At 39.0% G+C, this 13,352-nt stretch overlaps 1 protein-coding gene across 1 annotated transcript in view; it reads left to right on the top strand.

Moving 5' to 3' along the window:
- The window catches only part of Hgsnat (Heparan-alpha-glucosaminide N-acetyltransferase), an 84,281-nt gene that overhangs the window by 56,537 nt on the left and 14,392 nt on the right, over positions 1–13,352 (top strand). The window contains exons 6-9 of the mRNA XM_019040691.2: positions 3,598–3,659; positions 6,311–6,418; positions 8,360–8,456; positions 12,563–12,724. Of these exons, the coding sequence (XP_018896236.2) occupies positions 3,598–3,659; positions 6,311–6,418; positions 8,360–8,456; positions 12,563–12,724 (429 nt within the window). The remainder of the gene's footprint in view (positions 1–3,597; positions 3,660–6,310; positions 6,419–8,359; positions 8,457–12,562; positions 12,725–13,352) is intronic.

Here is a 13,352-nt window from a genome sequence, read left to right on the forward strand (position 1 = left end):
CGTCACGTTTCGTGACCAGTGAAAAGTAAAATTCGATCACATAGCCTCCACGAAATTTTCGCGGTTTTTGGCGGGTTTTTGCGGTGCATAAATGTTTTTGCAGTCACAAAGGATACTGGCTCGCGGTCATTTGATGCAAGCAATCCCGGTTGCTCGTGGTTTTTCGCTGTTTTTCGCTGAAGAGAGCACAGGCACACGTGTCATAATGGCAGATCGATCTAGAGCATAATTACACTTTCCATGTTTTCTATTTGTGGTAGTCTCTTTGGAAGAGGATTTTACTCCACAAAGACTCAACATTGAGCTATATTCATACCAGAGCGAACAGCTATCAAAATATGCAATCGGAGTCATGATACAGTTTAATATTTTAAGTTCAAATAACGGAATTTAAAGGAAAAGCTACTTAAATTTCTTGTCTTCCGTGTGAAAAAAATAATTATCAAAACTGTTAATTTTGTTTCTTTTGGACATTGAAAATATGTTTATCACCCTAACTCGCAAAAATCTTGCCACTGAGCTATGTGGACTCAGGTATCTTATTTCCTGGACAATTCCTTTGGGCTAGAATTTTTTTTCGTGATAATTCAAATTAATATTTTTGTGCTCAGGCAATTGCACGTAAAGTCTGACATCAATCCCACGATAAATACGCTTAAAGCACCGATAACACAAATTGATTTCATAGCAAGTTATTGATACTGATACTGACATTAAAGTATGATGTCATGAAAATCTTGTCTGAGCGGGCCGGCTATTGGAATTGATAGGTAAAGCTATAGACAAAGAGGACAAATGAGATATGGAGTGATCCTATTGGTGGAAGCGGGTGGTTGCAATAGACAAAGGAGGTAGGTAGTAGACTAACTGAGCGCAACCCACAAGAGACCCTGTAGTTAGTCCATCACTTTCTTCCTTAGTCTATGGAACCACCCATTTCAACCAATAGGATCATTCCATACTCCGTATGTCTCCTTTGTCTATCGCTTTGTCTATCAATTTCAATAATCAGCCTGCTGAAAGGCGACCGAAACTGTGGAAGCACCAGCACCTCATCGGACCGGAGGCCGGAGTGCTCAACGACGTGGATGTTGAGGTGCTCTTGTTTAATGTTTACGCAACAATTACCCGGGCCAGGAACGAACGGAACACGAGCAACTTGGAATACAAGTGGCCATAATCGTTTGATTGTTTAATTGGGCCCACTCCGGCTCCCTGATGTAGCCAGCGTCTAGCCTCTCATGCGATGTTGCCGTCCTGCCTGTAAATATCCGCAATAACTGGAGGAAGTTTGACTTCGCAAGCTCAGGAAGTTATTTGCTAGGTCTTTTGCCTTGACGGAAGGAGCACTGGGAAAAAAAAAAAAAAAAAAAAAAAACCTTGGATCTAGAGTCCAGGCTCTTGAAAACATTGACAAGAAAAAATACTCTTGATTCAATCAGTATTAAGCTTAAATCAAAAGGAAACCGCTCAAATTAAGAGGCTTGGTTCTTGATTTAAGTACAAATCCGATTGAATCGAGAGTATTTTTTCTTGTCGATGTTTTCAAGAGTCTGGACTCTAGATCCAATGTGTTTTTTTTTCCAATGAGGTCTTCGAGGGACGAGATTGGCCCTTAGGTGTTTAGGGTTGAGGCCAAATCCGCTTCCTGGATTTAAGGACAATATTGTATATTTTTGGGATCCTGCACTAATTATCTCAGGGATGTTATCGAGTCCAGTCAAATTTCAATTCGGAGCTCAACAGTTATTTTTTACCCAATGATGATTAATAACTAACTTGTAGAGCAAAAAATCAAATAAAATTCGCCTGATTATAAATTTCGGGGTGAGTATTTTGTCTCCCTCCGACCTGAGTGTCACAAGCGCCATGCAACGTTTTAAAAAAATTCTACAGCGAAATTGTTGGTTGAATCTGCTTGAAAATTTCATTGAATCTTATCGGCAGCATAAAGGAAATTCAGTGAAATTTTCGGACAGCTTGGTTGAATTTCTCTGCGAAGATATAGAATGGCGGCGGAAATTTTGAAACGTTGCATGGCGCTTGTGATACTGCAGCCGGAAGGTGACGATTTTGCGACGCGAGTTTTTGCAAAGGAGGTTGGAATTGCGAAGTCAATTTTTCAACTTTTTGAACTTCAATCATACAAGGAAAAGATGCTGAGGGATTTCAAAAGATATTGTCTCCGACAACCGCATGAGGTTAAGGAACTTTGACTGGGCGGGCAGAACAAGTTTGTTGGTCTTAGAGGTACGGCAAAGTGGCCGAAATGTTCGGCCAAAGGGCTTTAACTCGTGGCTTTCTTGCTGGGACAATCCATTCTCAACCCTGTGTCAGCAACAAGATGCTCAAATTCACTGCGCGACCTAGGAGGGGCGCCTGAGGATTACTTTGGACCCTTAATTGGCCGTATTTCGACTTCCCGGCCAAACAGACAGTATTTTTGGCCCTAAAGGCCGTTATCATGTGAGTTACTTGTAGAAATGGCATTACGTTTGCCAGAATACCAATTTAAATGTTGCTTCTCTCAACCATACCACGGCAAAACACCCACCTGCAATTTGGATATGATTTTTTTTTTTAACATGAGAGAAGTCAATCGACGCAAAAATTATCTCGCCACCCTGCTTTCTTAGTATCTATCTTAGTCGCTATCTTAAGATCTGATAGAAAAACAACCTTTAAACTTCAAGGAAACTACGACAAATGGCCTATTTAATACCTTGAAAGCGGCAACCTGTTAAACCCGTACTTTTCCCCCGGAAAATATGAAATTTCAGCCTGACATTGCAACCCTAGCTAGTAATTACCTCGCAGCATTCAATTATACCACTATTATTTCGACTCAACTTGCAAACTGTTGAGTCAGCCCACGACCTTAACTTCTTCCCATTGAAGTAAAAATGCGGCCAAACACCTCCGGAATCAAAAAATTTAATTTAATTAAACCTATTGAGGCGTTTGAGGTAAAGCTGGAGGAGAATACGTTAGTAGAGTGGAAACACTCGGACAGCAGATCGTACCAATTTTTTGTCTCTCTTTCTCCTAGAAAAAGTCTGATAAATTCTGAGTTTTTTGTGGGCCAAGGTTTTCTCCTTGTAGACAGTCACACTTTTAAGGAAAATAATTCGTCATTTTTAAAATAATTATATCATGGGCTAAGACTACAAAGAAATACATGGATTGCTGATTTAACAGTTGAATTGTTAAAAAAATAAAAAAATAATAAAAAGTGTCCGACATGTTTCAAATGTACGTTTTAAATTAGTGGACAGCTAATTTAACCACGAGGGTGGTAAAATTAGCATTTTGTTATCGTAAAATCTACATTGAAAGATGGCGGGCATATTAACTACAAAATCGTTAAATCAGCAATTTCATTTTTTCTGCGTAACAACATTTCTGTTCATTTTTTTCCAGATAAACTAATTTTATTTCAGTCACAGAAGTATTAACCTCGCAGACTGATGGAAACAAACTCAAGATTTGGTGAGAAAAGTGACGGAAAAATGCACTCACATTTGAAATAATAGCTTGATAAGTGAATCAAAAATTTGAAATACTTTTAATTTATATAATATGTTTGCATATTTATAGGACGATCCTGACTATGAAAAAAGTCCGAAGAGAAGAGTGAACTGCGTTGACACGTTTCGAGGGTGAGTTCTTTAAAGTTTTGTTTTTTGTTTTTTTTCTTTCTCTCCAAAATAATACTCCATCAATGGGCACATTGATTACGTTTAGTTAATTTTGTTTTTGGTACTTGGGATATTTGCAATCTCAAGAGGACATTTGAAGGCCCTGGTAAAACTTGGCAGTAAAGAATCTGTGTTCCAAAATACCATAGACCTACAGCCGACTGTAAGATTTCCAATAGCTTCTATAGCCGGCAACACAATTTCTTATAGCTTTTTATAGCCGATGGCGATTAAGAAACAGCCTGACGATAAAGTGTATTCTATCCGTTACTAATTACGGATGCTAGGACTTAGTGAGTTTTTGGACTACCGCTCTCTTTTTGGGCCGTAGTATCTTGATTTATTTTGCGAGGAAAGCTTCGTACTTTTGAAGGATGCCTGCCATTCCTAATATGCTGGAGCGCCTTCAATTTTGTACGATACTGTGCAATACCTCTGGTGTGAAATAGTTGCTTCAAGCGCCGTGGTACGCTGCGGCGCAGCGCGGCGGGCGGGCAGCCAGCGCGAAACGCGAATTGGCGCCTACAAACCTAACAGGGATACTTCACGCATTGCGCAGTGCGTGAAGTATCCCTGTTAGGTTTGTAGGCGCCAGTGCGCCGCCGCGCCGCTCCACTTTGTGTTAGGCTCTAATATTTAATCTCGTGGAGTCAGCGTTGTTCAACTCATGATTTTGAAATGTTTGCACACTCTGTATGGATTATTCTCATTTTAATCGATGAAAACAAATATATAGTAAAGGAAAATATAATGTGCGTTTTGTAAATATTATGGTGATTCCGTTCAAACTTGCGGATTTACAAAGCACACAAATTTCTACACAATTTCTTATAGCCTTTTATAGCCGATGGAGAAAAAGCAACAGCCAGGCGATAAAGTGTAAAGCCCGGTGACAGGAACTATAGCCCGGCTTTTTAATTTTGTATCGCTTCGTGTAGCCCGACCGTATGATTTTTCCACTTTATACAGCCAGCTATATAATTTTCTATCGCCTTCTTCAGTCGGCTTTAAGTACTCCTATGGTATTTTGAAACGCAGCTCCTATCGCCAATTTTTACCAGGGGGCAAAGAGGCACAGCGCAGCCTCCTTAGGGAAGGAGGAGTTGCTTGAGGAACACGGCCTTTAGCCACTACTTACCAATAAAATAATAAGAAGAAAAACTGAAACCGGAGGAGAGAGCCTTTTAATTTCATTAATTCTCAAAGACCACTTTGTCATAAACATGTTGCAAAACGGACGGCAACAGATGCGAGAAACGATAAGTGTCCGCTCGGACCAAGAATGGGTGTTAATAATGAAAGCGTGCGCGCGCTTGGGAAGTTGTGAATAGTGCACTCATTAGGTCTCCTTGCGTGATCAGCTGATTGGAACTGGATGATGACGTAATGCTTTCACGGCGGCAGCTCCACATCGTGGGAGGACGGATGAGACAGGGTGGATCGCAATGAAAGGAAGTTACGGGAGATTCGAAATTTCAGGGAGATAATTCATGAAAATCCAAGAGGTTGTGAAATATTTCATATTTTTCAGTGGCTGAGAATGCAATCTGCACTCAAAAACACAGATAATGCACACAAAAAATTATTCGTGCATCTGCAGGACAAAAGAATCAAGTTTACATATAGTAGCCGTACGTGCATATATTTAAGCAATTTCAGCTGCATTATAACGTTTTCTCGAAAGTCGAAAATTGGATCGCATCAAACGAAAAGAAATCAGCGCGATTACAGTGTTGTAAAAATGTTGGTTCTTCATAATTATCTGAAAATCTCTCAGAATAGCAAATAGTTTTTGGTCCCCACCAAAAAATTGTTAATTTTAAAGGAAAATAATTATGTAAATATAAAGACTGTACATATATTGAGTATTTTCAAAAGAAGGGGAGAAGTTGCACGATTTTGAAAACACTGTTATCGCGCTGATTCCTATTTGTCAAATGCGATTCAATTCACATTTGCAAAAAATTTCTGCATTTTCATGAGATTTTTTAGAAGAATTTAAGATTACACATTCAAGAGAATCTCCCACCTTAGCCGGAAATAATGACTGAGAGGGAGGTCTAGACTCACTGAATTTCGTGTATCCAATAACCTGTAGTTCATCCTAAAAATGAAAACGAAAAATGCTATATTTAGATGTTGATTTATTCTTGAGTCCTCTCTCCATCCCCATTCATACTTTTGATCGTGAATCCCCCCCCCCTTCCTTTAATGAGATATCGTTGCCCCTATGACGTAAAGTCGTATATTAATTTCAACGTGCGAGCCTTTTTTTACTTATGAATCCATGCGTTCTGCGGCTCATGTGAACATTGAGCTACGCCCTCTCGTCAGAATGACTACGATATGTGGATTACATTTTGCAACAAGCAGCCGCAATCTCTGGCTCTTCAATAAAAGCACCTTTCTGCATAGAGAAACCGATGATTCATATACATTTTGTTTATAAAATGAGCCAGAAATAGTGGTTCCTTATCGCGAAATGTGGTCCATACGTCTGCCTATTATCGCAGATCCGACTGAGGGTAGTTGTGATTTTACGCGTATTGTGAATTGTATTTATTGTTATTTTCACGTTATATAATTTTTATTGCTTTGGTTTGCTGTTACAGGTTTGCGATCATCTTAATGATTTTCATAAACGACGGAGGGGCTAGTTACGTGTTTTTGGAGCATGCGACCTGGGATGGCATTCATCTTGCGGACTTCATTTTTCCATGGTATTTCTGAAATTTACCAATTGCATTGGGACGAATTGATCATCAGCACTTAAGCGATATAAACCGTTATCAATTTTGCACCAGTAGTGGTGCCGGAAATAGGCATTGATAAAAAAGAGAGTTTAAAGCGAACTAATGGACGTTACAGTGCATTGCAAATTCTGGTTCAGAGTTCATCGCAAAAACTCTCCGTTAGAATTGAAATTAATATACCGATCAAACAGCAATGTATTGCAATCATAACTTGTTGGGTCAAATTCTTAAAAACGCAATGCTGATAGAAATTTTCGTAAGTAGATATTTCTGCTATCCTCCCTGTAAATCCATCAGAAATAATCTGTTTTAAGTAAGATAACCTGCCTCGATATGTATAGATTGTTTTACATGTATTCAATGGACTAGGCTTAGTTTCGCAAACTGAAGAGAATCTACATTACTTTTCGTCCATTTAAATCTGGTATAAATAATCGGTTTTAAGTATGACACCCGCTTCTAAACATCGATTTTTTACATACGTTTAAACGGGCAAAGCTAAATTAAGAGAATTGCAATGATATCAGATTAGCACTCATCTCAATGATGATCCACGTCCACAGACACGAACTTTTCAAATGAAGTTGAATATTTTATCAGCTCATACTCATCTTCATTCGATCCGTACGAAAACGATAAAAAAACTCATATTTCTACTGAGGCACCGGTGAATAAAAGAGTAAAATTCTAGTTTCATCAACGATATCGTCCAAAGACCGGAGACGAGGTAACAGCACATAAAATCGAGAATAATAACTTGCGACGACTGAATGAGTTCGGTTCTTTAAAAAAGGTCATAGTTTACGATCCAAAACTACCCTCCGAGTTAAAACCAGCAGTCTGTCTCTCTCGCTGGTGACGCCACTTCGCGATGTAAAAAATAACAGTTCATTAAACTCAGCTCGTAGACGCCATTAACGTGAACTCTGCGAATAAATAGTCGTTTTTGCGATTAAAAACAATACATTATCCCAAGGATCGAAGCTTTACGTCCAAATGCGAAACTTTGCGAGGGCTTTTGCCATGCTTTTACGTAGATGAAGTTTCTAATGGCAGCCTTTAAGAGCTGGCATTTTAGTTCAGACGTATTCTTTTTCCACAACTGAGGTGCTTTTGAAACTCTTTAATTTTCCCAGGAAATATACTCACTCTCGAATGGTGTTCGAAAAAATGAGCAGAAATATTCTTTCAAATCTACAGCATAATTGGGTCTAATTCTTAATGGAGAATTCCGACTAAATATATTAAAAAATTACGCAGTACTCCCTGAGTCTCCTCCCCGCGAGTCAATTGACGGCTCCTCTTCTCCAAAGTCAAAATAAAGATAAATCCAATGTGATTAAACTTTGCATCTCTGAATCTTAAATAACCATAAAATGGGAATGTGAAAAAGGTTAACATGCGTCGAATTTCTGGTGCTAATGAATGTACTTACGTACCTGTATGAAGGTGAAGCTTTGAAATTAACAATTTTGCTGATCAGTATTCGATTGTAAGAGATTTAAAAATTCCTAAAAATAGCTGAAATTTCCTGGCGAAAATGGGCGCAGTTAAAGATTCAAAAATACGAGCAAATGGATTATTCCTTCTTTAATTTTTGTTTGTCTTTATTAAGTCCATTTTTAAACATTTAACTGCGTTGTCAGAGGCTCCAAAAATACTTGCCAAATTTCTAGTTTTTGACTTTGACAGATCCAAAAAACTGCCGTTACCGAAAAAACTTACGATTCCGCCTGATTAGGCGAAGTCATTAACTAATCAGAAGACCCCAGTGTTTCGTGACGATATTGGTTCAATTTTTTGTCAATAAACCAAAATAAAAAATAAATTTCTAAAAAAAAAATTAAAATTCTGATAAAATTAATTTTTTAAAAACTGTTAACCTTGATTCTTTTTTTTGCGTCTTAGGTTCTTGTGGATTATGGGGGTCTGCATTCCACTTTCCGTAAGGTCAAGTATGAAAACCGGCGCGCCGAGGTATCAAGTGCTCGGCAGGATACTCAGGGTAAGCATTTCACTAATTCACTACTGAATTCAACAATTAAATCACCATTACAAGATCAGGTATAAACGGAGTAATCTCATAATGATCAACACGAACCTTAATTATGAGGATCAGGATCATGCCCTCTTCGGCCACACGACATAATAGCTACAGGCGATAATTCTACCGTCCAGAGCAAAAATATCATGACTTCATCCTAATTTTTTCATTTTTCTCCGACAGCATTTTACGTCAGAAAAACCATCGAGGATTCATCTCTCATATTTTGCAAATTGCTACATTTTACTTCAGAGAACTTGAACGACAAAATGAAAACATGTTGAAGATTAAGACTCCCCGTTATGGAGCAGTATGTGCAGTAGAAAATGAAAATATTTAAAAAGAGTTACGGTGTTGATGCGGTGGGCGGCAGGATTGGCACCAGAGGTGATCAATCTAATAACAGCCACGATTTTTTAGTTGACCAACGCACCGCACCGCCCGGTCCGTACGCCACGCAGCTCGACGAGTGAGAGTGACCGACTAATGTGCCCTGCTTGGTAAAAACGCAGTATGAGGCATCAGACGTAACCAAATTTCCATCGACAAATCGAGAATTTTCACGAAAAATTGTAAATCTTTATCGTCAAATTTTTCACAGGATTTCGTTCGTAATTTGATCTAAAATGTATAAAAATTGCAAGGTAAAATATTCATAACTTTCTTTAAAAATTAAGATTTCCCAAAAGGAAATTTGGCAACATTCGAACGCTCTCACGTAGTTTTTACTTAGCATGGCAGTGTGGCCGTGCCGAAGAAAAACACAGTATAACCCCAAAGACGTCACCAAATTGCCATCGATAAAACTCGAATTTTTCCCGAAACTTTTGAACACTTTATCACTAATTTTTCACAATATTTTATTCCTTGTTCAATCCACGGTATCCTGAAATCTCGAGAAAAAATGCTCCTAACTTCCCTGTATAATAAATATTTCACCGGGGGAAATCTGACAGCGTTCCGAGAATCATAAGGCAATTTGCCTCACCACGGCAAGCCGGGTCGTGACAATCGTGACATCGCGATTTGGACAAGTGTGAAATCGTCATTGATTTGTCCCCCCCCCCCCCCCCCGCGCGTTGGTCTGTCCTTTCGAGCCGGGTAATTACTTTGTAATAAGCCTTAATCTGGATGAGCGCACGAATGCCCTTTCATCCAGTGGAGACGTGAGTGATCGATTATCGATATTTCCCCATTTGAAGCTGTGGTAAAGAATCGATCATCAATGTGATCGTTGCGAACACCCTGTGTATCGATATTTTTCCATCGGATTAAATTACGGATCAATCGATGTATCGTAAAGCACGCCACGCCACTGCTTTCGTCGCCTGCCTTCATCAAATAGCCTTGCCTCATACAATTTTACGCATTACCACCCCCCCCCCCCACGGGCGATCATGAATTTCTATTCCCCCTCCTATTTCTTTCTTCCGTATCCCTTTCCCCAACCACTTTGGTTTGTTGAGATTGAGCTTACAGTGGTTTTTCGCTGGATTGTAGGCATACAAATCGATGGTGAGCTTACGAAACCACAAATCTGAGTTTGCGACGTTGCGAATTTTCCTTTTTTTTCAATTGCGGCTGATTGTTGTTAGCGCACAAATTTTCTAATGATGTTTCCTGGAGCCGAATTTCGTTGGTCCTTACTCCGTAATTAAATATCCTTAGGGTACGTCTCGACTACACCTAAGAGCGACTCAGCGCTTCTGATAGTCGGTGGTGCGTTTGAACTGGTGATGTGAGAGACTCAAAAAATCGGCCCCTGACTCGTTCTGGTCCAGTCTCTGAAAAAAAATGCGGTTTTTTTCCTACCTACAATGAACGGCAGTAATTTTAGAACACCAGCAATGGAGACAGGTTTTTATGCAGCTCCGCCGTCAATTTTCATCTTACATTACTTAGAGCATTGTTCATCTTTCCGCCATTGCAGTTTGAAAATGATACCATACGAAATGCTTTTTTATTTAAATGCCATTTTTACTTATTTCACCCAGCGCAGATCAACGTCGAATCAAACTATTGCAGTGACCTGAAGACGAGGGACTTAAAAGATTCTAAAATCGGATTCATCCCTCGAATTTTAATTCGATTTTCGATCAAAAAAACCGAGTCATCGTTGTGACGTTGTTAAAAGGGGAGAAACGGTTTTGGAGTTAGGTCTTCATTCATAAACGTCAGACCATCAAAGCGGGTATATTTCTTTTGGGAGGGATGGGACATTTTTACTAAATTTTCAAGCCCCCTGCATGGAAGAGAATATCATCACCTAAAAACAACTCTTCACCCTGTCGTCCATCTCACCAACCACTTAAGGAGACAAATATTTGTTTTCATACACATTCAAATATGAGAGTACATAAATATTACTTACAAAACGCGCTGTATAGCCCCTTGGAGATCCCATAATCTTCCCCCCAAAACCAACTCAATTCCACTTCTTTCATTCGCATCCCGGCCCCCGCCCCCCTGAACCCACCATTATTCGAAAAAACCACTCATCTGTATGCTGTCGTGCTAAGAAAAAACGCCGGGTAAAACCGCGGATGTTGCCAAATTCACTCCTTTGAAACGTTTATTTTTTTAAGTAACCCACGAATATTTTTCGTTGAAATTTTCAGATACCGTAGATTAATCGCGAATTACTTATTCTGAAAAATTGGAGAAAGGGGATGCCTACAAGCTCTATTAAGGGTGCGTATTTTATCGGAGAAATATTGGCAACGTCTGAAGACTCATACGTCTTTTTCCCCTTAGCATGACAGAATGTAAGGTCTTTATTTGCGTTAAGCGGCGCCTGAGCTCAGCGCGGATGCCACCGTTAATGCACTCGTATGCTCGCACGACCGTAAATTCATACGAGCGTCATCGCGTTGAGCAAAAAGAACGTAACTGTAACAAAATTCCAGCGTAAAAGCGTGTTTTTCGTCTTGGGCAGGAGCGCGAAAGTGCACGGTATCTTAATAAAACGACGAAAGATTTACGAGGCATTTGGCCCAAAGGACGAGCGATGAATACCGTTGGCCATTAGTGAATTACAGCTTTTGAGTCCGTGCGCTCTATGCAGTTATGTTTTTTCTCCTTTTTTTGTTCAGCCACGACCGAAGGATGAAATAGGGACTGTTATAACAGAGAAATTTGGTTCGGAGTTATTTATGGGGCGGAAGCGAGAGAATTCAGGAATATTTGCATGCGCAGTATTATTTTCGGGGGTGTGTGTGACCCGTGCCTTGCACAAAAGGACCGAGATATTTGGGAAATGATTCTTAGGAGGATTCTTACTTATTCAATACTTATTTCGTCGTTCCCTCCACGAAAGAACGTAACTACATTTCAATGTTGCCAAACCCTTCGCAAATTGCATTTTCTCCGGAAGAGTCTTGGGTATTTTCGACTAAAATTTTAGCGGATTTTTTCTAATTTAATGCAAAAATCAGAAAAATTGTGAACATAAATCGGACTGCATTTTGCAATTTGAAGCTATAAATTCTGGCTCATCTGAAAAAAACACTAATGTGCGTGGGGAAACTAATGGCACATACGTTGTATTTAAACCGGGCCGGAATGTATAGTTCCTAATTGCAAAATGTAGTCCAATTGCACAGGTCTGTACATTCTTGTGAAAAATCCAAAATTTTCAGTCAATTCTGCAATCGAGTTGCGTGCCTTCGTCCGGGAAACGAAAACATTCTTAGAAAGATTCGTCGTTAATTAGAACTCAGTTTGTTATTTTTGCTTCACTTTACTCCCAAGAATTTTTAAAACATAACAGAAAAAATGTGACTGGTTGTGCCGGGATCCTAATTTTTGAGGCCCGACCACAATTTATCGAAAATAATGGTCATTTCTAATCCATTGGGGCAGAATCTCAATCTGAGTTTTGGCTAGACTGAAAAGCGTTGTGGTTGAGCCCCAATAAGTTAACGTTCAGCCAAAACTAAGTTGAAATAGTCAAAATTCAAACCAGCCAGTCCTTGACCACTTATTGTCAATGAAGACAATCACACAATTCTGAAAAATTTATGAATTTCTACTTCGATAATAAGTCGTGTTTCTGGTTTTTTTATCAGCGGACGTTCTTACTTTTCCTCATCGGCGTTGCACTGGGCACGGTGGTGGACAAGCCTTTCCTAGAATCAATTCGAATCATGGGTGTGCTTCAAAGAATAGCGATTTGCTATTTCGTTGTTGCTTTCTTCGCCACAATCCTGTACTTCAACGTAAACTTCAAGGTGCGTATGTTAAAATTTACCGGGAATTCAATTAACTTTTAAGAAGAAATGGCATCGAAGTTTTGCTCACAGTTAAAGGCTCAGATGATAAACTCCGGGGATATTTCTCCATAGAATAAATTCGTTTTTCATTTTAAGCCTCACATATTTACCATGAAATCATAATGCATCACATACATACGACATCCGTTCTTCCAAAAGTCTGCAATTGCATAATCGCCAATTTAAGGGAAGAGTAGGGGTCTCTTTCGTATTACTACTCGTTTTGCGTGATAACATTTAACAAGTGCACTCTTGAATTATGGGGAATAATTATAATTTAGAAATAATTTGTTTGTTATTTGTTGTTGTTGTAATAAGTTGTTTGTTTGTAATTTGGCCCTCTCCAGAGGAGTTTGAAAAAAAAAATAATAAAATTTTACCAAATTCACACTGAAAACTTTGCGACCTGTACATTTGCTGCCATATTAGAATGTGCCAACGCTAAACTACAATATATGAAGTGAAACAAACTCCTCAGAAAATATTTAACAATTTTCTTCGTCTTTCGTTTATTTATTTGTTTATTTTTTAAATAATTTTGATTCCCAATTTGTTCAATGGTACTCGATATGCATCTCTTAAAACT

The sequence above is a fragment of the Bemisia tabaci genome, chromosome 3, assembly GCF_918797505.1.
Source record: "Bemisia tabaci chromosome 3, PGI_BMITA_v3".
In the NCBI taxonomy this organism is placed as follows: Eukaryota; Metazoa; Arthropoda; class Insecta; order Hemiptera; family Aleyrodidae; genus Bemisia; species Bemisia tabaci.